Below are 23,876 nucleotides of genomic sequence, written 5' to 3' on the forward strand. Positions count from 1 at the left end.
GTATACTCTTAATAATACTAAACTTTGGACTGATTTATTAATGGCATATACATGTACTTTTTTCTAGTAATGTAAGGGTTTTTTCAAGATGGTTGTGAGAGTAAATGTGAACATGCCACCTAGGAAATGACATTATGTAAATAGCACATGAAGTGAAAGTTATTTTTTTTAGTGCTTCTAAAATAATATATAGGGGATGTGACAAAGAGTTTTTATAATTATGGTAACTACAAACTAAGAATATGCCTCAAATATCAATCAAGAATCCGAGATTAATGATACCGAATGTGACAATAATGTATTATGTTACGGAGGCCATATATTAGTTAATGTGGATTAGTAATCACGCATCAATATCATTATGCAAAAAGGCAACAAAATAATACGCCTTCCTATAATTGGAATGAAGGAATCAAATTTTAACATAATTAAAAAAACATAATACATTGACCCTGAATTTATGTGTATTGCCGTAATTGATAAAGTTTCAATAAATTATGATAACCAAAAATACTCTGAATATGGAAGACTGGTCCGATTTAATCGTAGAGTAATCAATATTTAGAATCGTTTAAATAATCAATAATGGCATTTTTGGAATAGGATTATGGTTGTATCATAAAAATAAAAAAATATAAAAATTATGATAAACATAAAATATAAAAATAAATATATAAATATATGTTTTCACGAAACGATGGATAAAATATAAATAAAGTATAAAATATGACAACTACCACTATTATAAGTATGAGCATTATATTAACAATATATATAAATATATATGTTCTTGGAACAAATAAATATATAAATATATATATATAATATATATATATGTTCTTTTGTTGCAACAAAAATATATATATTTTTTATGTTAGTATGAGCATTATAACTTCAGTTGAGAAAGAATACATCACCAAAATATCACCAAAATATAAAAGAAGTATACATAATGTTATTGTCTGTATAAACATAAACTATAAAACAGGCGTATAAAAGTGCCATTTTAATCACCAAAAATGGCATGAGAAGTAAACGTAAAGCACATCACGTAAGGCAATACACGTATTGTAACCACCGCATGATTATAAATAATATAATATAAAGCAATACATGTATTAATAACATTTATTCCCTATTCAATATAACATATGTCCATTAGAATGGCATGAGAAGTAAATACTCTAGGCAAGGATGGGCTTTTGAAAAAATGGTGTGAGGTTAAATGTGGAGATGCCACGTAGGAAATGGCACACATGTAATAAACACATGAGCAAAAGGTTACTTTGATTAGTGGTCTCCTCAAATAATAGTAAGGGGATGAAAGAGCCCAAATCTAAATGACAACTATAAGTAGTAGATAAAAACCAATCCCTAAATTAATAGATTAGATATATTAATACGTAAAATGGCTAGGGCAGATGTGTATATTCAATACAGTTATCAACACCACAAATTCAACACAGTTATCAAAAATTCTTACTAATTATTTTTTTAAAAAATATTATACACAATGTGATTACTAAAAAACACATATATAATTATAAAAGAACATATATATGAAAATCTATTTTCTACCAAAAAAAACTTGAAACACAAAATATACTCGCTCTATCGAAATATGATTATACAAACACAGAAACATAAAAATTGTATTTGACAAAATTATTAAAATTAAAAATATACCCGCCCTCTCGAAGGCGGATCAGAATCTAGTTAACTACAATTAATGAAGTAGTTAAAAACAGTTAGTTAAGATACGATTTTGAAAATAATTTATCAATCTTTATATTTTGAATTGGTAAATATATATGGTTAGTTAAGATAATATATCTAGATTTGTTACTAAAAATAGTGCACAGTCTTTATATATGGTTATTCAAATGCTAGTTAAGGAATATGAAAGATATTAAAGGGATTGAATTTTGAATGTTCGTGATTGTAGGCATAAGAAAATCTGCTTAGTATAACATTCAAAATTTTGTTATTTAGCAACATTTTAATAAAGATTATTGATATAATATATTAATATAATATTCGTGAAATCACTTTATTTTATTTCATTACATTCATGATTAATGGAAAACCATGCTTCAATGTGTAGTTTACTCTGATTTTTTTCACAGAAAGAGGATTCATATGTTCTCTCGATAGGACTCGCATAGTTGATAGTTTTTTAGTTTCATTGTTGTCAAAAAACGAAAGAGGATTCATATTCCACATATCATGCCGGTGGTTTATATTACGTTAGGCATTGTTTGGTTAACTTTTAATTTAAATTAGATCAAGATCCGTACAACCCGCGGATGTTTATTTTCATTTATTTTTATATAAACATTTTGTTTTCACTTCTAAATTTATATATATATAATATATATGAGGTGTGTATATCAATTTTAAAAGAAATAATTGTAAAATATATTAGTTTTTCAGCGAATAGATTGTTTCAAAATTTCTCATATATTTGTATTTTCTTTTATATATATTTTTGGATTATTATTTTATTATTGAGCTCGTAAATATATGTAAAGATTGGTAAAATATTATTTTATTGTCATCTCTAAAGATATTGTAACCTTTTCTAAATTTAGATAGTTTAACAAAAATTAAACTTTTAGCTTCATATTATAAAGTAAATATTTAAATATTTTGTTTTTGTTATTTAAACTATTTAATTTAAAAATATTTTTCATTGGATTAAGGTATTATAGATTAATCATTGTTAGAAAATGATGATTTGTTATTTTAAAAATAAACTATATAATTTCAAAAGTGAACTTCGACAAATATATAAAATAATTAACTTATGAAAGTATACTATTACAAAATTAAATGATATTTATTTAATTTAAACATGTATTTATACTATCTATAAATCCAATGGGTCATCTATTGTTTAATTCAATTATTTTAAGCCAATTAAAATTATTAATGATTGAATAATTTAATGTAATCAATTCTAATAGATGGTCAATTTTAAAATATCACACACTAAAACAGTCATGACTTCTCTTTAATATAATACTAGATTTTGACCCGCCCTGAAGGGCGGAAATTGATTTGTCAAATTTAAATTTAATATATGTGTATATAATATTATTTATATTTTTGTATAATATTTATATATATATATAATATAATATTATTTTATATTTTTGTATAATATTTATATATATATATATATATATCTGACATTTATATAATATTTTATTAAATGTATATATAATTTGAATGGTGTTATAATTTGTGAGTCAGATATTTTTTTCTCTTATGTTTGGAATGATTTGGAACTTGTTGATTTAAGAGTGGTTAAGTTTGTATGATCTAATAATATTAAGAGATAACCACAAATATTTTAAAGATGTTATTGGTTAAGTTTAATTTATCTATGTCGGTTAAGATTTGGTTTAATTTAAGTTGGTAGGTTTCATTTTATAGGAGGCTTGATATATTCTAGTAACAACTATGAAAGAGCCCAAATCTAAATGACAACTATAAGTAGTAGATAAAAATCAATCCCTAAATTAATAGATTAGATATATAAATGGTTTAATTTAAAGTTAAAAGTGGTTTAGGTCATTGGCATGGACTCCTAATACTATAGGTGAAATGAGAGTTATTTTAAATTTGTACTTCACTTTTAATAGTTTAGAAGTATAAGTTGTAAATCGTTGTTAATGCATAATTTTTTGGTACTAAAACCAAAGAATTTCGAACTGGCACTGTCGCTAACAACAATGAGAAAAAAAAAATATTGGTAAAGAACTACATGATCACAAACTGGACAAGTGCGTGAATATTAATTATGATTTTATTTTTTTATTTTCTTTTGGTTGTAAGTGACAGCCAAATTAAAATGTAAGCAAAAAAGGTGGAAAGAGAGAGATGATAGCAAATACTCAATACGTTCTTCCATATTTAAGGTCTTGATTGGTAGAACATTAGCATTAACATTATGCTCTACATTATCCAATCAACATTTGTTAGAAAAGTATTTATAAAAGCATTTACTAAATGCTAATAATCTCCAAATGCTCTCATATGAAGTTTTGGAAGAGCATTTGCATTTATAGTTTATAAATTTAAGAAATAGATATAATTAATTCATTTATTTGACTTAATAATATCATAAAATTATTTTTATATCCAGAAAATAAAATTTTGATTTCTAAAATAAATTTACAATATATATTTTTTTCTAAAAATAGTATTACGAATTTAAAATATAATATAATTTATATAAATTATATTATATTTTAAATGTGAAATATTAGTTTTAAAAATATATATTTTAATTGTAAATTTAGTTTTTAAAATAAAATTTTCGATATAAACATAATTTTTGAAATTAGTAAATAAAACAAATAAATTATATCTCTTTTATATATTAATATATAAAATAAATAAATAAATATATAATGATAATTTATTTACTTTTTGATAATATTCAAATTATTTTATATCCAAAATAAATTTATATTTTAAAAAAACAATTACATTTATGGTTTAAATAATAATATTCACATTTAAGATTTAATTTAATTTATGTTATTAATTAAGATTCATTATTTTTAATAACAAATATATTATTAGTATATATATTATAATTTAATATATATTATTTTAAAATAAATATATTATATACTAACTTTTATAAAAAAAATTAAAATTATGTACAGCTACTGCTTTACCAATCATCTTATTGAAATTTTTAATGAAAGCATACAGCTTTTGCAGCATACTGCTTCTACAGCATACTGCTACTGCTTCTTCATCAGCTGTACCAATCGAGGCTTTAGACTTTGTGATATGATCATAGCTTTTCATCATGTCATTTCAGCCTTGAAATACTCATTGTTAATATCTGCCGGATTTACTTTTCAGGTGGTGAACATGATGTATTGAACCGCCCAACAATTTATGTAAACCGAGTCAACAGATATAACACAGCTGCATTTTCTCGTAGAATTAAGTTCTCTATTGTATTCATTTGGACCGTGAACTTGCCTGGTAGGTCATGAGTGAACTTGGAGAGTATAGCTTAAACTTTATTTTCCTAAAAACGGCTCCATTTTACACTTATTAGGTGATTGACATGTGTACATTTTCATATACAGAATAAAATACCATGTAATAGTTTATATACATGTATATGAAAGCTGTGGTCTTATCTCATTAAAATCCAATGCTTAACCTTACATTTACTGGAGCATTGTTATCATCTTGGGGTATGGATATGTTTCAGTGCTTCAACGGATTTTGTTTGATTTAGTTGTCCCTTTGAACCAACTTCTTGTGATCTCCAGTCACGTTGGTAGGGGGTTTCCATCAAACATCCTTTAGTCATAGGCAATAAACTCATCCTCTTCAATGATTTTAATACTTAATCTCATGTTAAATCTTTGGTAAATAATCCATAAAGTTGTCGGATGAGGTTTTGAGATCAGAGTTTGTAATGGTTTTATGTTGTCTTATGTGATGCGACTTACCATTATAGAGAATATCTAGTGCTCGAGCTATAGCCAATTGACTAAGCATAGAGCTGGACTGGTTTCTCCGACATTTTAATATCTTCCCAAATTATGTACATTCTTCTTTTTCAGCTTCTTTGTCTAAAACAATGAACTCAGATTACATGGTGAATCTGGCAAATAATGTTTATTTGGAAGTTATTCAAGATTTTGCTAAGCAACTCCACATTTTTAGGATTTAGTACAACGACTTCTGCTTACACCCCCACACTTTGAAGTATTTGTATGAATGTACATTACATTTCAAAGTACATGGCCTCTTGCCAATGTGGGAATTAGCAACGCTCCCCCCCCCCCCACATTTTCTGAGATAACTCAGGATCATGCATGCTTGAATTCATCCGTTAAAAGTTAGGACTTTTGTTCCGCAACTTCATTGGATTCTAGTGAATAAGGAACAATGTTATTCTCTTAAAAGTTAGGACTTTTGTTCCGCAACTTCATTGGATTCTAGTGAATAAGGAACAATGTTATTCTCTTAAGAACACATTTATTCTCATTTAAGTTGCCATATATATTCCATATATTATGGAACGTTGATGCAAAACTACACTACTTCATATGTCAGTTTTTATCAAATTGGTTTGAGATTTTACTTTGTCTCTATATAAACCAATATTGCTACAACATTTTCCAGCCATGCTGTGATGTGTGCCAGCTTTTTGAAACTATACATTGAACTTATTTTAAGCATGTTGCTTTCTAAAGCTAATGTATAATTTAATATGAACTTTAGGCTTTTATAGTTATTTTGCTTAATCACTTTTGTTTTATGTTCACAATTGTGTTGACATATGCTTTGTGATTTTCATATTTTTGTCTTACCTGATAATCAAGTCATATTATAGCACTTTGTCTTTGCTTATGAGAGATAGTTTTTTTTATGTAAACTTTCCAGTTTAACTATAAACTTAGTATGCAAATAAATTGTCATACATGCACTCTTTATCTCATGCATGAAGAATCACAACTCTTTGATTAGATTGTTTGTCATTACAAAGTTCTTTGAGCTTGTGTTCTTAGTCTTGATTTCTCCCTATAAAAACTTAAAGTTTCATGGAAGTATTTAACTCTATATATGATTTTACTATGCATAGACAAATCGATTCAAGTGAATGACCATTCCCAATTAGGGTTGTCGTCTCACTAAATATTTTATGATTATTTGAAGGCAATCTTTAATCCGATTTATTCCAAAAAAAAAAATCCTTGAACAAAATCTAGATGTAAATTACAGTTATTCAAAAAGTAAATATTTAATCATCATTTAGACTCAGTGTTGATAATAAAATTTATCCATTGACACAATCTTTAGATATTAATTTTTTCATTAAAAATTATTTGGACTCAATCATTAGACTTAAATTTATCTAAATATTGTGGACTCAATCTTAAAATATTTATCCAAATATTATGGACTCAATCTTAAAATATTTATCCAAATATTATGGACTCAATCTCATAAGATTTATCCAAGAGTTTTATGAACTCAATCTTATAAGATTTATTCATATTACAATACTTATTTTACTGAGTTTAAAATTTGTAACACATTTATTGACTTAATGCCAGAGACATTATTAGTCATTGTGGAATAATAAGTGTTCTTAAACGTTAATAGTCGTCCACGGAAATCACCTATAAAGCATTCTTAAATGTTTTAGTAGTAGTTCTCGGAATCGCATAAAAGTGTTATTGAACTTCTATTATTCATTAGCAGAATCACTTTAAAGTGTTTTTGAACTTTTAATATCCGTCCTGAGAATCGCATAAAGCATTCTTGAACTTTTAATATTCGTTTTTCAGATTTCGCCACATGGTTATCTTAAATGCTTTTTTCGAAAAATGAGATCATGAACCTTTCAATGAATGTCACGTAAATCATTTTCTAAAGATTATTCGTCTTTTCTTCCAAAACGTTCTAGAGAGTAGCTAAAGAGCGTTCATGGAACCGTTTCAGATTAGTTTATAAACATTTTGTAAAATCATTTTAAAAATATTGTTCGCAATATTCAATCTGATTCAAGCGATAAGCAGGAAGTAGATTTATTGAGTTAAGATTGTAGGACGGCAAAAATCCGGATTGAAAATTACGAAACATAAAGCATATAAAACAATAATATAAATACTAAAAACATTTAAAATATCGTAAGGAAATAGACGAATTCACGGAGTCGAGATTTGATCTCTTTCCTTAACTCAATAAATCTCCCGTAATGTATGACGGTTTGATGCGATTTTTGAATCTTAAGATACAACCATGATGAGACCGTTTCACAACACCCAAAACATAAGCTAGGAACTTAACAACTATTATATACTCTCGAGACACAAACTTTAAAGAAAAATATCTAAAGAGTATTTTTTTTAGTGAGAGAAAGTGGTAGTGAGAAAGATGATTGTATCATCTTAAAATATGTGAGATTATCGAGAAATCATAGAATATTTATAAGTGAATTAAGTTTGGTCACCAAGTTAACTAAACTTGAAAACCAAGTTGGCTTAACTTGGTCACCAAATTGGCTAACTTGGCTACCAAGTTGAATCCAAATTTATTTTTGGAAATCAAAACTCATACACATCAAATTTACTCAGCTCATTTGGCTTGTGAAATTAGTCCAATAATCCTCGTACTCATTCACATAAAATTAATCTTTTAATCAGTCTATTGGGTTTGTAAAAAAAATTTATTCATATGTCCAAAATTATTATTCAGTCTCGGTTAGTTGCCATATTTACAGACTTCCATTGGGTTTTTTTTTTTCTCTTTTCTCACCCATTACCTGTTAAACGTTAGCTTTGACAAAACGACACCTTTATTTATCATTTCTTTCAAATTTGTCTCAGACATTTTAGAACAGTGAAACTGAATTCAATAATGTCTCTTTCCTTGATTACTGCTGGCTCAATTCTAATCTGCCCCGATCTTCGTCTCCGTCAATCTCCCTCGTCTTTGACAATCTCTTCATCGCGATCGCTTTCTCTCTCTTCTAGTAGTCACCGCGAGATATCATCACGTCTGATCAAAGTCACCGCCATGGAGACGACGGCGGAGACAATTTCCGGTGGTGTTCCCAACAACACGATGAAGCTACTGTTCGTCGAGATGGGTGTGGGTTACGATCAGCACGGGTACGGGCTAATTCAGTTTTTTTCTTTTTCCTACTCTCAAAACATAGAGACCGATGTGAGATTTGAATGTTCAAAAATGGTGAAACAGGCAGGACGTGACATCTGCGGCGATGAAGGCTTGTAAGAATGCAATTTCTTCCAATTCGATTCCTGCTTTTAGAAGAGGTGTCATTCTTCTTATCGATTAGTATAGTTCTGAAACTAATCTATAATTACTCTTCACTCAAAAATGAAAATGTTTCTTTAGCAATTCCTATAGAAACCCAATTGGCTTTTGTCTGAAAATATAGTGTGTGTGTGTTTTCTTTTTTTTAATATGTGTGTGGCATTGAATGTTGTGTGTTGAAGGTTCGATTCCTGGAGTTTCATTTGGAGAAATGAAGTTACAGATCAAGCTTGGAGTGCCTCGTTGTCTTCACCACCAACTGGATCTCGACAAGGTCAAGTCTATCTTCCCCTAGTAAGTTCTAAACAAAGTTGCTGTGTTTTTTAGAAGAAATTTGAGTTTATGTTCCCAAGTAGTATTGTGGAACCACTGGAGTTTGGAAGTTTTGAGGTTAGATAGAAACCATGTTTTTCAAGATTGTTCGTATAGAGAAGAACTTGATAACATCTCTCATCAAATCTTTTTCTTGGGCTACTTAATCGTGGAGTCTACATCTCTCATCAAGATTGTTCATTATTTAACTGTTGGTGCTTTTCTTTGAAGTGGGAAGATTGTAAACGTGGAGGTGGTGGATGGAGGACTGATCTGCTCGAGTGGCGTTCTAGTTGAAGAAATGGGTGATAAAAACGAGGACTGCTACATTGTGAACGTCGCCGTTTACGTTGGCTACTAGTGTCTCTTGTTCTTTGGGTAATTGACGCCCAAGTTAAGAAATGAGAAGAAGAAGAAGAAGAAGACAACATTATAGTCACTTTTAGTTGTATGTTTTGGTTACAGAACAAAGCTTTCTGTTTGTAGACTATGCAGCAATAACTCAATGTTTAGTTTAAGGGAAAATTTGCTTCTATGCCATAGATTGAGTCCTTAATTAAAACATTGTAGTCACTTTTAGTTGTATGTTTTGTTTACACAACAAAGCTTTTTGTTTGTAGACTATGCAGCAATAACTGAATGTTTAGTTTAAGGGAAAATTGGCTTTTATGCCGAGTTCTTAATTAAAACAACTAGATTTTAGATTTTGACCCGCACGGTATATTTACGAAAAATATTGCTATTCATTTTTCATGTTAATATTAGAGTAGAGCAAAAAACCCGAACAAAAATCGAATTAATCCAGATTCAAAAAGTAATACTGAATTCGAACTAAAATTGATTAGATATCCAAATTATTCAAAAATTGTATTTACAGAACTAAAACCGAGTCCGATCCGAATCTAAGTTTTTTGGATACCCGAATATATCTGAAATAGATTTATATACTTATATATTAATTAATTTTAGATTAAATGTATATAAAAACATCCAGAATATAAATGGTACTTTTAAGTTAGTTTAAATACTTTAAAACATATATAAATAGTCAAAAGTAAAAATCTAAAATAGTTAAAGTATACTCAAAAAATCAAAAATACTTAAAATAATTATTGGTTCTTTGGATAAAATTAAATAGAATCAAGTTATATGTTAAGTTTAGGTATTCTGATATATGTTATTCAAATTTATAAGTAATATATTATTTTGTTTATAGATTTTGAGAAATTTGTAGTATATAATGAATTTTTAAAAAATTAAAATAATTTAAATAGATTATCTGAACCCGATCTGAACCCGCAAAGATCTGAATTGAATCCGAACCAAAATTTAAAAATATCCGAATGAAACTAAATTTTTGATCCTGGAAACCCGAAATCTAAACAGATCCTTACTGATCGTTACTCAAAACATTAGTAACATAAACACACACAAGTAATTAATCGTATTTTATATGTACCATCATATAATTAATAGTATTTTATACTTACTATCATATAAATAATCACATATATTATATTTTTAAAACCTAGTGTGAAATATAAAAAACCATAATTTAAGTTGGTATATGAAATTGGACTTTGTATTGTATTTTTCTTACATATATTGAAAACATATTTTAAAAATGGTTTTTTGGAAAATATATTTAGTAAAAATAAGTTTTTGAATATATGCATATTTCTGAAACAATTCTTGATATAAATAAACTTTAAACTATTATTTTGATTTTAAGTTTGTACATAAATTTAAATTTTGTTATATAGTTATTTTAGATAACTAGATTAGCTCATTTTCGTATATTTTAAAATTTGTTCAAATAGATAATTTCTCATAATATGATAGATTTTTAATTTTTCTTAATAACATAAATCTATTTTTTTTCTTAATATACTGATATTCATGTTTCCAAACAAATCTTTTTTAATCTGCTATCTATGTTTTTAAATAATTTTCTTTTTTAAAACTGTTATCCATCTAGACAAACCTAATTTGTACTTCAATTTTAATAATATAGATATCCTTTCTATTCGGCCTTATTTCTTAGCTATGTCAGCTCCCTCTCTTCTAGCTGTGTCAACTAGAATGTGCAGTCTACTGCATCTTAATCTAAGAGCTCTCTTCTCTATTTCTTTATTCACTTTCTAGTGTTTTTTTATTTGTTTCTATTATTAAATTTTGATTTGTAAAGATGAGTTTAACAATCTGATGAGATGCATCAGAAGACAAAAGTTACAAGTAGCTATTGTTAATGTAGCGAGGGCAGAGAAATAATAGCAGAAAGTAAAACACACAAGTTTATCTTTTCGAATTCACTAGAACAAGAGAGTCTTACACCAATCTTTTCTATTACAAGAATCCTTTAGGATTAGCCTCAATCCTAAGCTAAAACTCACCCTAAAGTTTAGACTTCTGTTTATCAGGATCCTCCAAACCCCGAGCTAAACTCCCCCTGAGTCTAGGCTTCAATCTTCCACTTCTCAGAAATACTTCACCAACTACGTCAACACCTAACGCAGAGCAGTGACACCAAAGGCTTGATCACACAAGCAACACTAGAACGATCTCTCAACTTTTTTTCTTTTTTAGCAGAGACACCACTACAAAAAAAGTTGCTATTCATAGCACATTGTTATAGCTCGTTTCACTGAACTGCTGTCGTTGATTAGCGAATTTTTTTTTACTTATAGAACAGCATTAGATAAATGCTATGATAGATTTTTAGTAAGCGGGAACCTAAATTTAGCTTTTCCGCGAAACACTTAGTGAAAATTAGAGTTCTAATTTATTTTTCCCTCACTCTAATCAGGTTCCCTCTCATCTCTCTCATTTTCCCTCTTTCTCAAATGAACCCTAAATGAAATCTCCATCGATTCTCTCTCCCGAAACAAATCTGCAAACCTATCAACTCGAAATCAATCTCCATCAAGCTCCATCTCCAAAACCCTAAGTGAAATCCGCCGTCATTCCCATCTCGAAACCAATCTCCATATCCTCGCGAACCATCGTCGCCGCTTCTCCCAGCCGCCACATATCTTCGATTCAACTCCGGTTCTACATCTCGAAGGTATTGGAAGTCCTAATTTTGACATATCTATCAATGTTTGAGCTCAAATCGATTTACATTATTAGTTTTAATAGATTGTATTATTTTTTTTCCTGTTTTGATTTCTCTGTTGCTTTGTGTTCTTGGTTGCTTTGAGTTCTTGTTTGGTATCGTTATATTGTCTAAATGATTCTGATATTTTTATTTATTTGAAGCCAACTTATGTGTTATTTGTTCCGATTTTGAGGACAACTTGTCAAGTTCTTTCTGTTACGAAAAGATTTCAACTTAGGTTTGAACACAGTATGATGGACAAAGCTTGGGTACATCTAAACAGGTACTGATCTTAAGCATATATATTATGTTTCATTTTGGTGTTTAGAGGCTTAACTTGTTTCTTTTGTTTTCGTTTTGATTGTTAATGGAAGAGTTGATCCTGGATACGAGAGAGGGGCTTCACAGTTTGTCCGAGATGTGGCTTCATCTATGGGAGGGATTGATATGATTATATGCCCGTGCATAGACTGCCGTAACATAGATCGTCATGCAGCAAGTGTGGTACTTGATCATCTTGTTACCAGGGGTATGGAGGAGGGTTATAAGATGAGGGCTGATTGGTATCTACATGGTGAATTGAACACAGAGGTTGCAGATGAAAACAAAGTGAGTGAATGGAACGATGAGATCTTTGGGTTGTTCAGAGCTGCTCAGTGTTTTGATGAAGACTTAGCTGATATTGGGGGTTTAAATGAGATGGCAGAGGGAGACGACAAGAAAGAGGATGAGTTCTTGGCGAAGCTAGCTGACGCTGAAACACCACTGTATCCGAGCTGTGCAAGCCATAGCAAGTTGTCTGCAATTGTGTCATTGTTCAGATTGAAGACTCAGAATGGATGGTCAGACAAGAGTTTCAATGATCTGCTAGAGACATTGCCGGACATGTTACCTGAAGAAAACGTCCTGCACACATCACTCTACGACGTTAAGAAGTTTCTGAAGTCATTTGACATGGGTTACGATAAGATCCATGCTTGTGTCAATGACTGCATCCTTTACAGAAAGAGGTTCACGAAGCTAGACAAGTGTCCTAAATGCAAAGCTTCGAGATGGAAGACTAATAAGCACACTGGTGAGAAGAAGAAAGGCGTTCCACAGAAAGTCTTACGGTACTTTCCTGTAATACCACGACTGAAGCGAATGTTCCGGTCTGAGGAAATGGCCAAGGAATTAAGATGGCACTTTACCAACAAAAGCAGTGATGGAAAGCTGCGTCATCCTGTTGATTCAGTGACATGGGAGCATATGAATGCGAAATACCCTTCATTTGCAGCTGAAGCGAGGAACCTGAGGCTTGGACTTTCAACGGATGGCTTCAATCCATTCAACATGAAGAATTCGATGTACAGTTGCTGGCCGGTCTTGTTAGTTAACTACAACCTACCACCTGATTTATGCATGAAGAAGGAGAACATTATGCTTTCTTTGTTGATTCCTGGTCCACATCAGCCTGGTAACAGCATAGATGTGTATCTAGAACCCCTAATAGACGATCTGAACAGTCTGTGGAGCGTTGGAGAGGTAACATACGACGCTCTTAGTCGATCTACTTTTACACTCAAGGCGATGCTGCTATGGACGATCAGCGATTTTCCGGCTTATGGTAATCTTGCAGGATGCAAGGTGAAAGGGAAAATGGGGTGTCCTTTATGTGGGAAGAATACAAATAGCATGTGGCTGAAGTTCAGTAGAAAACATGTTTACATGTGCCACAGAAAGGGTCTTCCACCAACTCACAGATTTAGAGGAAAGAAGAGATGGTTTGATGGAAAAGCTGAACAAGGGAGAAGGGGAAGAATACTCACTGGTCGTGACATTTCTCAACATCTGAGAAATTTCCACAATGATTTTGGAAATTTTAAACGATCTGCAAGTAAGAGAAAAAGGATTCAATGTTCAACTGAGAAAGGGTCTGATAGTGAGAGTTTCTCTAGCGAATCAGAGGAAGAGGAAGAGGAAGAAGTACAAGTCGATGAGGATGAGTTATCTAGATGGAAGAAAAGGTCTATATTCTTCAAGCTACCTTATTGGGAGGTAAGATGCTTCTTTCTGTTACTTTAATTGTTTTTCATTGTCACAGTTTTTAAATATATTTTTCTGTTTCTTATGTGCAGGAACTTCCGGTGAGGCACAACTTAGATGTAATGCATGTGGAGAGAAATGTTGCTGCTAGCTTAGTTTCAACCTTGTTGCACTGTGGGAAATCAAAGGATGGTCTTGCGGCTCGTAAGGATCTGGAAGAGCTTGGGATTAGGCCTGATTTGCACCCAAAAATGCGAGGTAAAAGAACCTATCTCCCTCCAGCACCGTGGTCATTGTCGAAGACAGAGAAGAAGATATTTTGCAGGCGTCTATTTGATTTCAAAGGGCCAGATGGATATTGTTCTAACATATCAAGAGGCGTCTCAATGGATGACTGTAAAGTCAGTGGGCTAAAATCACATGACTACCACGTCTTGATGCAACAACTTCTGCCGATTGCACTTAAAGGGTTGCTACCAAAAGGACCGAGGCTCACCATTTTTAGGTTATGCGGTTTCTTCAATCTGTTGTGTCAGAGAGTGATTGACATGGAGAAGCTGCTGGTTATGGAAGCTGAGATTGTTGAGACTCTGTGCATGTTTGAAAGATTTTTTCCTCCAAGCTTGTTTGATATCATGCTCCATTTGACTGTGCATCTAGGAAGAGAGGCTCGGCTTGGTGGACCAGTCCACTTTAGATGGATGTACCCATTTGAAAGGTAAGATGTATATGAATTATTTAGCTTAATTATTTTACCAGTCCGACTAATCTGACATTTGATTCAGGTACATGAAAGTCCTCAAAGATTTTGTGAGAAATCCTGCAAGACCAAAGGGATGCATAGCTGAGTGCTATCTAGCGGAGGAATGTATCCGGTTCTGCAGTGAATTCTTGAAGAAGACAACAAATGTTCAAGAAAAAGTAGAAAGAAACATGGAGTATGAGAACAATTCAATCTTAGAGGGTCGGCCTATATCCACTGATACATACGTTAGTCTCACTGAGGTGGAAAAGAGGATTGCACATCTTGCTATCATCCAAAACATGGCTCTCGTCGAACCTTATGTAGAGTAAGTATATATTACTCTTTGAGTTCACAGTTTATATATACTAGCATCTATTTTTAGTAATTTGTTCCTATTTTCTGTCTTTTACAAGTGAGCATCTACAGTATTTACAAGACACAAATGGGAGATGTCGTCGTGATGCATCAACCTTATGGAGTATGCATACAAAGAATTTTGCTTCGTGGCTAAAACAAAAGGTAATGGTGAATTTGTTTAATTTTCTCCTCTTACATACTGCGTATTGAACTGATTAATGATTGACATTGCTTTATCAGGTGCCTCTTGATTCTACAGAACATAGCGACACACTTAAGTGGATAGCTTATGGTCCACGTTCTTCTGCAAGGTCATACACAGGGTTCATTGTTAATGGGCAGAGGTTTCACACAACCTCAGTGGATCGGAAAAGTCAGAATAGTGGGGTATACTATGAGGCTACTGCAGTGTGTAGAGCTAGTGCTAAAGATACATCACAGGTGGTAGATTTGGTATCTTACTACGGCAGAGTCACAGATATTATTTTGATGGATTATAATATCTTCTATGTTCCTCTCTTCCGTTGTCAATGGGCAGTAAAGGGCAATGGAGTGAAGATAGAAGATGGGTTCACACTTGTTAACTTGTCTCATAGTCAAGCCTCATTTGCAAGTGACCCATACATACTAGCATCTCAAGCGAAGCAGGTTTTTTACTCAAGAGAAGACGAGTCATCAAACTGGTATATTGTCATGAAAGGTCCTTCTAGAAGATACAGTAAGGAAGATATGCAAGAAGGAAATGCAGACATTGGGCCATTACCGTCAGATGTTGACATGGACGTTGACATTGATGAAGCTGAGAATGCTAGAACTGATTGCGAAGGGATATATGTGTGAAACGTAGCTTTTTTGTATTTGAGTGCTAGTTTGCTTTGTCTTTTTGAGTGGTTCTTTGCTTTGTCTTTTTGAGTGATTCTTTGCTTTGTCATTGTGTGCTTGTTTGAGATTGTCGTGTGATTGCTTTAATGTTGTGTTGAGTTGATTTAACTCTGTTTTCTTATAATTTTCAGGTAAATTGACATGGGAGGTAAAAGAAAGAAAGGTGGAAAGAAAGGAAATAAGAAGTCAAAAACGGTAGATAAAGAAGTTGAGTTTGTTTGTACTGTCAAACCACGTCAGCAAACAGAGCAAGAGCAGGATGGTGACGAATCAGAGCATGATGTGCAGGACCAACCACAAGAAGTGCAGGACCAACAGCAAGATGTGCACGACCCAGAGCATGATGGTGATCATGAAAAGGAGCAAGAAAAGGAGCATGATCAGGAGCGACAACAAGAGCAGCAAGTTTCTAACGAACCTGAAGGTGAGATAGAACATACTCTGGAGCCTGAGGTTGGAAGCTGTCGTAAGAGAAAGCGTGGACCAACCATGATGAGAGACTTGGCCAAAGATCCAAATACCAGAGTTCATGTGGATTTCACTTTTATGGGAGAAGCATATGGTCCTGGTTCAGTGAAGTTGTCTTCATATTTAGGTCCCTTGGTAAGGGAACACGTCCCTGTTACATTAGAGACTTGGAAAAAAATCACTGAAGAAGTGAAGACAGTGCTCTGGAAATCAGTCCAGGTAATTGTTTGTATACAATGATTAGTAGAATTATATATTGAAGTTACTGATTATTGGTTTGTTAATTATTTTTGCAGGCAAGGTTTGAAGTTGATGAGGAGTACCAAAGAGTTGCAGTTCTGAAGCAGATGGGAGCTTTATGGAGGTCATCCAAGTCACGACTAGTAACCCAAATCAATGAAGCTGAAAATAACCAACAAAGGATGAATCTCAGACCCAAGAATGTGCCTCCAGTTGAATGGCGTAAATTTGTGAAGCTAAAGACAAGCCAAGAATTCAAGGTATACATTCCGAGTTGTTTAAGCTATACATTACTATCTAGATTACATGTTAACATACAAAATGATAGGTTCTGAGTGATAGCTACAAGGAGAGGAGACGCAAACAGATTCCTCACACTTGTAGTCGAAAGGGAATGGTTCGACTAGCAGAAGAAATGGTAAGCACACTATCTTGTCCTTTTAAATGTTTTGACAATGCAAGTTGACATATAATATTTTCCATAGAAAAATAGTTCTGAAGACCCATCTGAAGTGTCAAGACTTAAAGTCTGGGTGAAGTCACGTACAAGAAAAGATGGAACTCCTATAAACACTAATGCCGCTGAGAAGATTGTAAGTTACATACATATTCGGTAACTCTTATTACAATATACTTCTAATGTTTCTGGTTAATGTTTTTGTGGTTTGCAGCAAAAGGCTGCTGAGATTGCTACCGGTGCTAAGCAGACTGGTAAAAACGAAGATGAAGACACACTCATCCAGGTTTTAGGACCTGATAATCCTGGTCGTATGAGAGCAATGGGGAGGAATGTCAGTAAGACAAAATTAGCTTGCTTCAATGTCAACCACAAGTCTATTTCTGAAATGCAAGAGAAGCAATTGCATCTCCAGAAAAAGGTTAACGAGTTACAGTCTGAACTTGCAATAGTTAAAAACCAGGTTAGTTACATCTTGAAGAATAGATTAAGACATATAAGTGGTTATATTGAGAAAATTATGATGTGTTGTGTTTATGTTTCAGAGAGAAGACAATGAGGTTGGGGAAAACTCGGCTGCTAGAGTAAGTTGTTATCATATAAGCTGATTAGCTATATGACAGTCTCACATTTTTTACTACTGTCCATTTAACAGAGTGTGAACAAGATATCCCAGAAGAGGTGTCTTTTGATTGATTGGGCTGATGAAGAAGGGAACGTTGGTGAAGGCTGTATCCTCTCTTCTGACCCAAATGACATAGTCAATGACAGTCGCTTAGGCCCTTCGGATCTTAAAGTCTTGGTTGAAGCTGCTACTGAACCAGAAGCATTCCTCTGGCGACCTGCGAGTAACATGTGCACAATTAAGGAAGCAGTGGGTCATATTATTGCATGGCCGAAGAATAAATGTGTGGAACTAGGTCTGGGGCTTGATCCAGAAGACATTGCACCACTGGTAATCTCATTCTATTGCACTCACCTATAAACTAATTTAATTATTTCCTGCTAAAGAGAATTTTGGTTTTCTGAATGTGATTGACAGGGCTCTAGAGCAACTTCTCTCAACAAATGCAAACTACTGGATTTGTCTGATGATGATGTCGTTGTGGGTGAAGGGCGTTGGCAGACAAAAGAAGCAAAAGCATTGGTCAATGGACTTCCTCTCGGACCTAAAGCGGTAAAAGTTTTCCTGGATGTTGTACATGAGCAGGGAACATATTTATGGAGGCTTACGATGGATCTTGCATACCTCGAGGACTGCGTACACTCTTTTATATCATAGCCTGTTCGGAAAGTTGTCTTTGACAATCCACCAGAAGCAACATCACAACAATCTCCTACTCCAAAAACCGTCTCTTCAGTAGGAAGAGAAACAGGTATCAAAAATACATCTGTTGGTTCCAAATCTGTAGCAACAACATCAACTCCTACTGAGGAGTCTCCACCATCTGATCAGGTAAATTTATAACTTATTATTTGCATTCATCTGCTTATATTAATCTTTGAGTTTTAAGTAATGTAAATGTCTGTTGAATGTTTGCATAAGCATGGATCTCAACCAATCAAGCAGAATCAGAAGTGCAAACTGATGGACCTTGGTGAGAGGAAACAAGTAGTAGCTGAAGGTCGTGTGCATTCAACAGACCCATCTCAAATGGTCCACTTTGTGTGCTTGGGTCCGAAAGCGGCTAGAGTGTGGGTAGATGCTGTGATAGTCGATGATGCAGAAGTCTGGAGGAAGACAGATGAAATCGAGTGTTTGAAAGATGCACATGGTTCATCGATTGCATGGCCACTTGAAAAATTGGTCATATTCTAGATACTGTAAGTGTTGTGTTTTGTGTGTTTAAACTGATGAGAGTTTTTATTGCATAACTGATCAGAGTTTATATTGTTGCAGGCTGCAGGGGGATGAACAACTTAGGTCCGGACTTGGCTAGTTTTAAGCTTAGACAAATCAAGTTAATGTATGATATTATTTCTTGTCTTTTGTATCTGTTTTCAAACGGCATCAGTAACTCTTGTGTAATGACTTATGTAATGACTTATGTATGTGGAACCTATTTTATGAATGAATTTGTTTCGTCATGGATTTCTGGTTTGGTGAAACAAGATTCAAATCATAGCTCTTCGACACAATACAATAGCTTTAAAAGAAGAGTTATACTTTAAGATCATAGCATTTAAAATTACATACAATTTGAACTATCATAATACATTTCGAAGCTATTACAATAGGTTAGTATAGCATTTCTGAATAGCAATTACCAAAATAAATTATTGCTATTGTAGAAGTCTATACCATAGCACCAAATATGTACCGTAATCAGTTTATAACACTTAATAATCGTGCCATATATTTCTTAATAACAACACCTAGGTATTGCTATCATAATTACACTTTTCGTAGCGTCAAGAAAAAACGCTATTGTAGGGGGGTACCTATGATGGCTGCCGTATACATAGCATTTATGAAAACGCTATCAAACCCCTAACATAGCATATAACCCGCGCTAACAATGAGCATATTTCTTGTAGTGCACCTTTCTCCATGGAGGCACGTCCTCCTTATGTAGATAACCAGAACTTGTTCCACAAGTTCTTTCAAAAACAACTTAAGCAACTTTCCTTTTTCTATTTAGGAAATAACTCTCTTGCATTTTCTTCTCCAAGTAATATCATTTAACTTTAATGTAAACTTTCTGATAAATATATTACTTCTTCTCCAAGCTTAACAAGCCAACCGACATCACAAAACACGAACTCCAACTTAGCCCATCTTCATGACACACACATGTACTACCTCCTGTAGTACTTCACGAACTAACCCAGCATATACATCTTCAATCTCCCCCTTTTTGATTATGCATGTGAACTCATTACCTCAAGACAGACAACCACGTCTTCAATCTCCCCCTATGAGTCACATCATGGTCAAAAACTAATATGAAGATCTATAGCCTCCAAAGTAAGGAGGAAATCCTATTCCACCATCTCTATACTGATCATATCTCCTAGACCACATATTCCTGAGCCCAAATCCTCCATGATTAGCTCCTTGAACTGGCTTGAAACACTCACGTTGAATATGCCCTTGAACTCCACAAGAATAACATATAGGACCATGACTCCTCATACCATAAGCACCATAAGCTTGCACCATCTGATTCTTCTCCCTCAGCAACTTGAAACACCTTGGCCTAATGTGCCCAACAACACCACAGTGATGACAAACAGGCCGCCACTTTCGTTGAGATGCACTCTTCAATCCAGAACCTCTCAAAGGAGTAGTCGCCGTAGCAGTTGCCGTAGCAGTACGCGTAGCAGTCGCGTTCTTCACATCAGTTGCAGTCTTTACTGCAGTCTTTTCATTGGATGCCTTCTCTGCAGACACCTTAACCTCTGGCTCTGTAGCAGACGTAGCTAAACCCCTAGTTTTTCCTACTGATACAAAAACACCTTCAGCTTTAGAACATTCTCCTTGATATCCAAGGCCACATCGATCACTCTTTCCAATACTGAGCAAATGATCTAGCTGTTTCGTCCCACCATTCAGCATCTTCAAACCCTTTTGAGTCTCTGCAAGTTGAGCAACAGCCTGTCGTGCTTCTTCTTCTTTCTCTGAGGCATACTTAAGTGCTTCAGCAACTTCAGCTTCTAGCTTAGCTTTCTCCTTAGCAAACTGTGAATTAGTATCAACCTGCTTGAGCCAATTCTCATATAGGCTCTCATATTTCCCAGCAAGATCAAAGTCTCCATCATCATCATCACTTACAGCATCATCATCACCTTCACATGAAGACCCTGACGCAGACGCTGACGCAGATCCCGTCGCAGATTTTTTCTTAGAACCAGGAACAAAAGTTGTGAACGCCACCAAGTTCTTCAACTCCTTACCATCATCAGAAGCACTCTTGGTGACTATCTTCTTCTTCCGCTTCTGCAGATTTGTACATTCAGCTTGTACATGCCCAAAACCTTTGCATTCAAGGCACTGTAGAACCTTTGGGGAATTACCAAATCTTCCTCTTGTTCCTTTCTCCTTCATACAATCATCAACCATGAACTACATAGAAGATCCATTCCTAGAAAAACGCTTCTTGAAAGGCAACTTAGCTTTCTCCATCGATCTTCAAGATCTACTTGAAACTATGTCCTTCTTCCTGAACCAGTTTCTCTTCTCACTCTTCCAGATCACACACCAGTAACTTAGGTGACCCGCTCTGATACCACTTGTTAATGTAGTGAGAGCAGAGAAATAAAGTGCAGAAAGTAAAAGACACGAGTTTTTCTTTTCGAATTCACTAGAACAAGAGAGTCTTACACCAATCTTTTCTATTACAAGAATCCTTTAGGATTAGCCTCAATCCTAAGCTAAAACTCCCCCTAGAGTCTAGACTTCTGTTTATCAGGATCCTCCAAACCCCGAGCTAAACTCCCCCTGACTCTAGGCTTCAATCTTCCACTTCTCGGAAGTACTTCACCAACTACGTCAACACCTAACGCAGAGAAGTGACACCAAAGGCTTGATCACACAAGCAACACTAGAACGATCTCTCAACTGTTTTTCTTTTTTAGCAGAGACACCTCTCCATAGAGGCACGTCCTCCTTATGTAGATAACCAGAACTTGTTCCACAAGTTCTTTCAAAAACAACTTAAGCAATTTCCTTTTTCTCTTTAGGAAATAACTCTCTTGCATTTTCTTCTCCAAGTAATATCATTTACCTTTAATGTAAACTTTCTGATAAATATATTACTTCTTCTCCAAGCTTAACAAGCCAACCGACATCACAAAACACGAACTCCAACTTAGCTCATCTTCATGACACACACATGTACTACCTCCTGTAGTACTTCACGAACTAACCCAGCATATACATCTTCAGCTATTTTGCTCATGGTTTTAGCGACTATTTTTTTGTTAATCGTATCAAGGAAGAAGGCAAAACTTTATCTACAGTTCTTACTGTGAGAACAAATCATGTTAGTATCATGGTTTTTGATAATCATATCTTAATCCCTTTAGTTTTCTGTCTCTTTTTTTATTTCACTTTTCGAATCTGAAAATCTTGATAATCGAAAGAAATAGCAGAGGACGTCATCTCATACTTTTTTGAATTATCCATTACATTATTTTTTCATATTATGTTCTTGATATAAACTCAGTGGAAATGATTTTTACGAACCTTGATTCGAACTAGATTTTATTATTCCATTGAATTTATTTAATTTGTTTGATTATCCTCAAAGTCATTGATGAGTGAGTATATGCTTTGCGTTATGGTTATTTAGTTCTCTGCTTGTATACATCAAAATCATATAAAAGTCTAAGCTATTTTTGGCTGCATATGTGAAAGTTGCGTCAGATTTAGAATCGGCGTAGTTGATAAAAAATTTCCTAAAATTAAGAAGTTCTTAAAGAATGAAGATGAAGACTGAGAGGAGGTGAGCAAATTTCTGATTTTATTTTCGTAATTCATAACATTTAGGGTAACAAACATTTAACTCGTCTCCCGATTTTATTTATGTTAATCTTCAGTTTATGTATTCATTAGAGATAATTTTTTTGTTAAATGCTACTATATAATTGTCGGTAATTGATAATACATGACTTACTAGCTGATACATTATTTGTTAACCGATTCATTTTGTCATAATAGATACATTTTTTCTTTATTATACATGGTAACAAATCATATCAGCTAACAAATCATGTATCAGCTAGCGAAACATGTTATATGTTTTGCTAGCTGATATATAGTTTATTAGCTGATAAAAAATTGTTATTTGATAAAAAATTTCGTAGGCTGATAAATTGTTTAATATAAGGGTAATATCCTTTTTACCTGTTGATCGTTTAATGGTATAAAAGGTAATGATTTGCAGAACAAGAGTTTCTTATGGATTTTTTGGCAGATTTAAAAGGGAATAAATGAGTTGGTATTTGGAAAAAAACAAACAAGCCCGGTTTCAATCTTTTCTAAAGCTCTAGAGAATGCTAACATTTGGTTTGATGTCAACATGCCTGTGAAGGTAGACTCCGCAATCCAGCTTTGTGATCTCAGAACTTCTTCAAAGTGGTCCCCTCCACCGATTGGCACCCTAAAATGCAACTCTAGGGTAGCATGGGGGAGACCAAATGCTTATAGTGGAGATCGTGGATTTTGAGAGACCATAATTGTAACGTTTCGGTCCGTCCACGGTTAATGGGCCACACACGTCCGCTTTCTCGGCCTGTGGGCCTCATCCCATCCGACGGTCAGTCGTTAATTTTCCAAGACTCGAAATCATTGTTTACTGACCCTCCAATCACCATCCGACCTTTCCCCGTGTTTTAGCCTCACTTACACGGTATCGCGAATCACTTCCCGATAGGTCACCATCCTTCCACTACTCTAGATCAAACACGCTTAACTCTAGAGTTCTAAAGGGATGTGTGATGAAAAAGGTAAGTCAACTTTG

General features: G+C 33.5%; 4 protein-coding genes across 4 annotated transcripts; 3 read left to right on the forward strand and 1 right to left on the reverse strand.

Annotated features, from left to right (window-relative positions):
* Positions 1-8,354: 8,354 nt before the first annotated feature.
* LOC108835731 (uncharacterized) lies at positions 8,355-9,765 on the forward strand. Its single transcript, XM_018608952.2, has 4 exons — positions 8,355-8,663; positions 8,752-8,828; positions 9,012-9,123; positions 9,373-9,765. Exons 1-4 carry the CDS (start codon positions 8,410-8,412, stop codon positions 9,500-9,502), a joined length of 573 nt encoding a protein of 190 aa, XP_018464454.2. The 5' UTR covers positions 8,355-8,409; the 3' UTR covers positions 9,503-9,765.
* Positions 9,766-12,492: 2,727 nt separating this feature from the next.
* On the forward strand, positions 12,493-16,205 carry LOC108838550 (uncharacterized). Its single transcript, XM_056985715.1, has 6 exons — positions 12,493-12,521; positions 12,613-14,275; positions 14,356-14,981; positions 15,049-15,333; positions 15,435-15,486; positions 15,606-16,205. Exons 1-6 carry the CDS (start codon positions 12,493-12,495, stop codon positions 16,203-16,205), a joined length of 3,255 nt encoding a protein of 1,084 aa, XP_056841695.1.
* Positions 16,206-16,388: 183 nt separating this feature from the next.
* LOC108831042 (uncharacterized) lies at positions 16,389-18,863 on the forward strand. The gene is made up of 8 exons (XM_056985716.1): positions 16,389-16,934; positions 17,012-17,215; positions 17,284-17,373; positions 17,441-17,548; positions 17,627-17,875; positions 17,958-17,996; positions 18,068-18,367; positions 18,455-18,863. The coding sequence occupies exons 1-8, from the start codon at positions 16,389-16,391 to the stop codon at positions 18,692-18,694; spliced, it is 1,776 nt and encodes a 591-aa protein (XP_056841696.1). The 3' UTR covers positions 18,695-18,863.
* A 1,490-nt stretch (positions 18,864-20,353) lies between these two features.
* LOC108831041 (uncharacterized) lies at positions 20,354-21,475 on the reverse strand. Its single transcript, XM_018604611.1, has one exon. The coding sequence runs from the start codon at positions 21,473-21,475 to the stop codon at positions 20,354-20,356; it is 1,122 nt and encodes a 373-aa protein (XP_018460113.1).
* Positions 21,476-23,876: the final 2,401 nt, after the last annotated feature.

This window comes from Raphanus sativus, chromosome 5, assembly GCF_000801105.2.
Source record: "Raphanus sativus cultivar WK10039 chromosome 5, ASM80110v3, whole genome shotgun sequence".
Classification (NCBI taxonomy): Eukaryota; Viridiplantae; Streptophyta; class Magnoliopsida; order Brassicales; family Brassicaceae; genus Raphanus; species Raphanus sativus.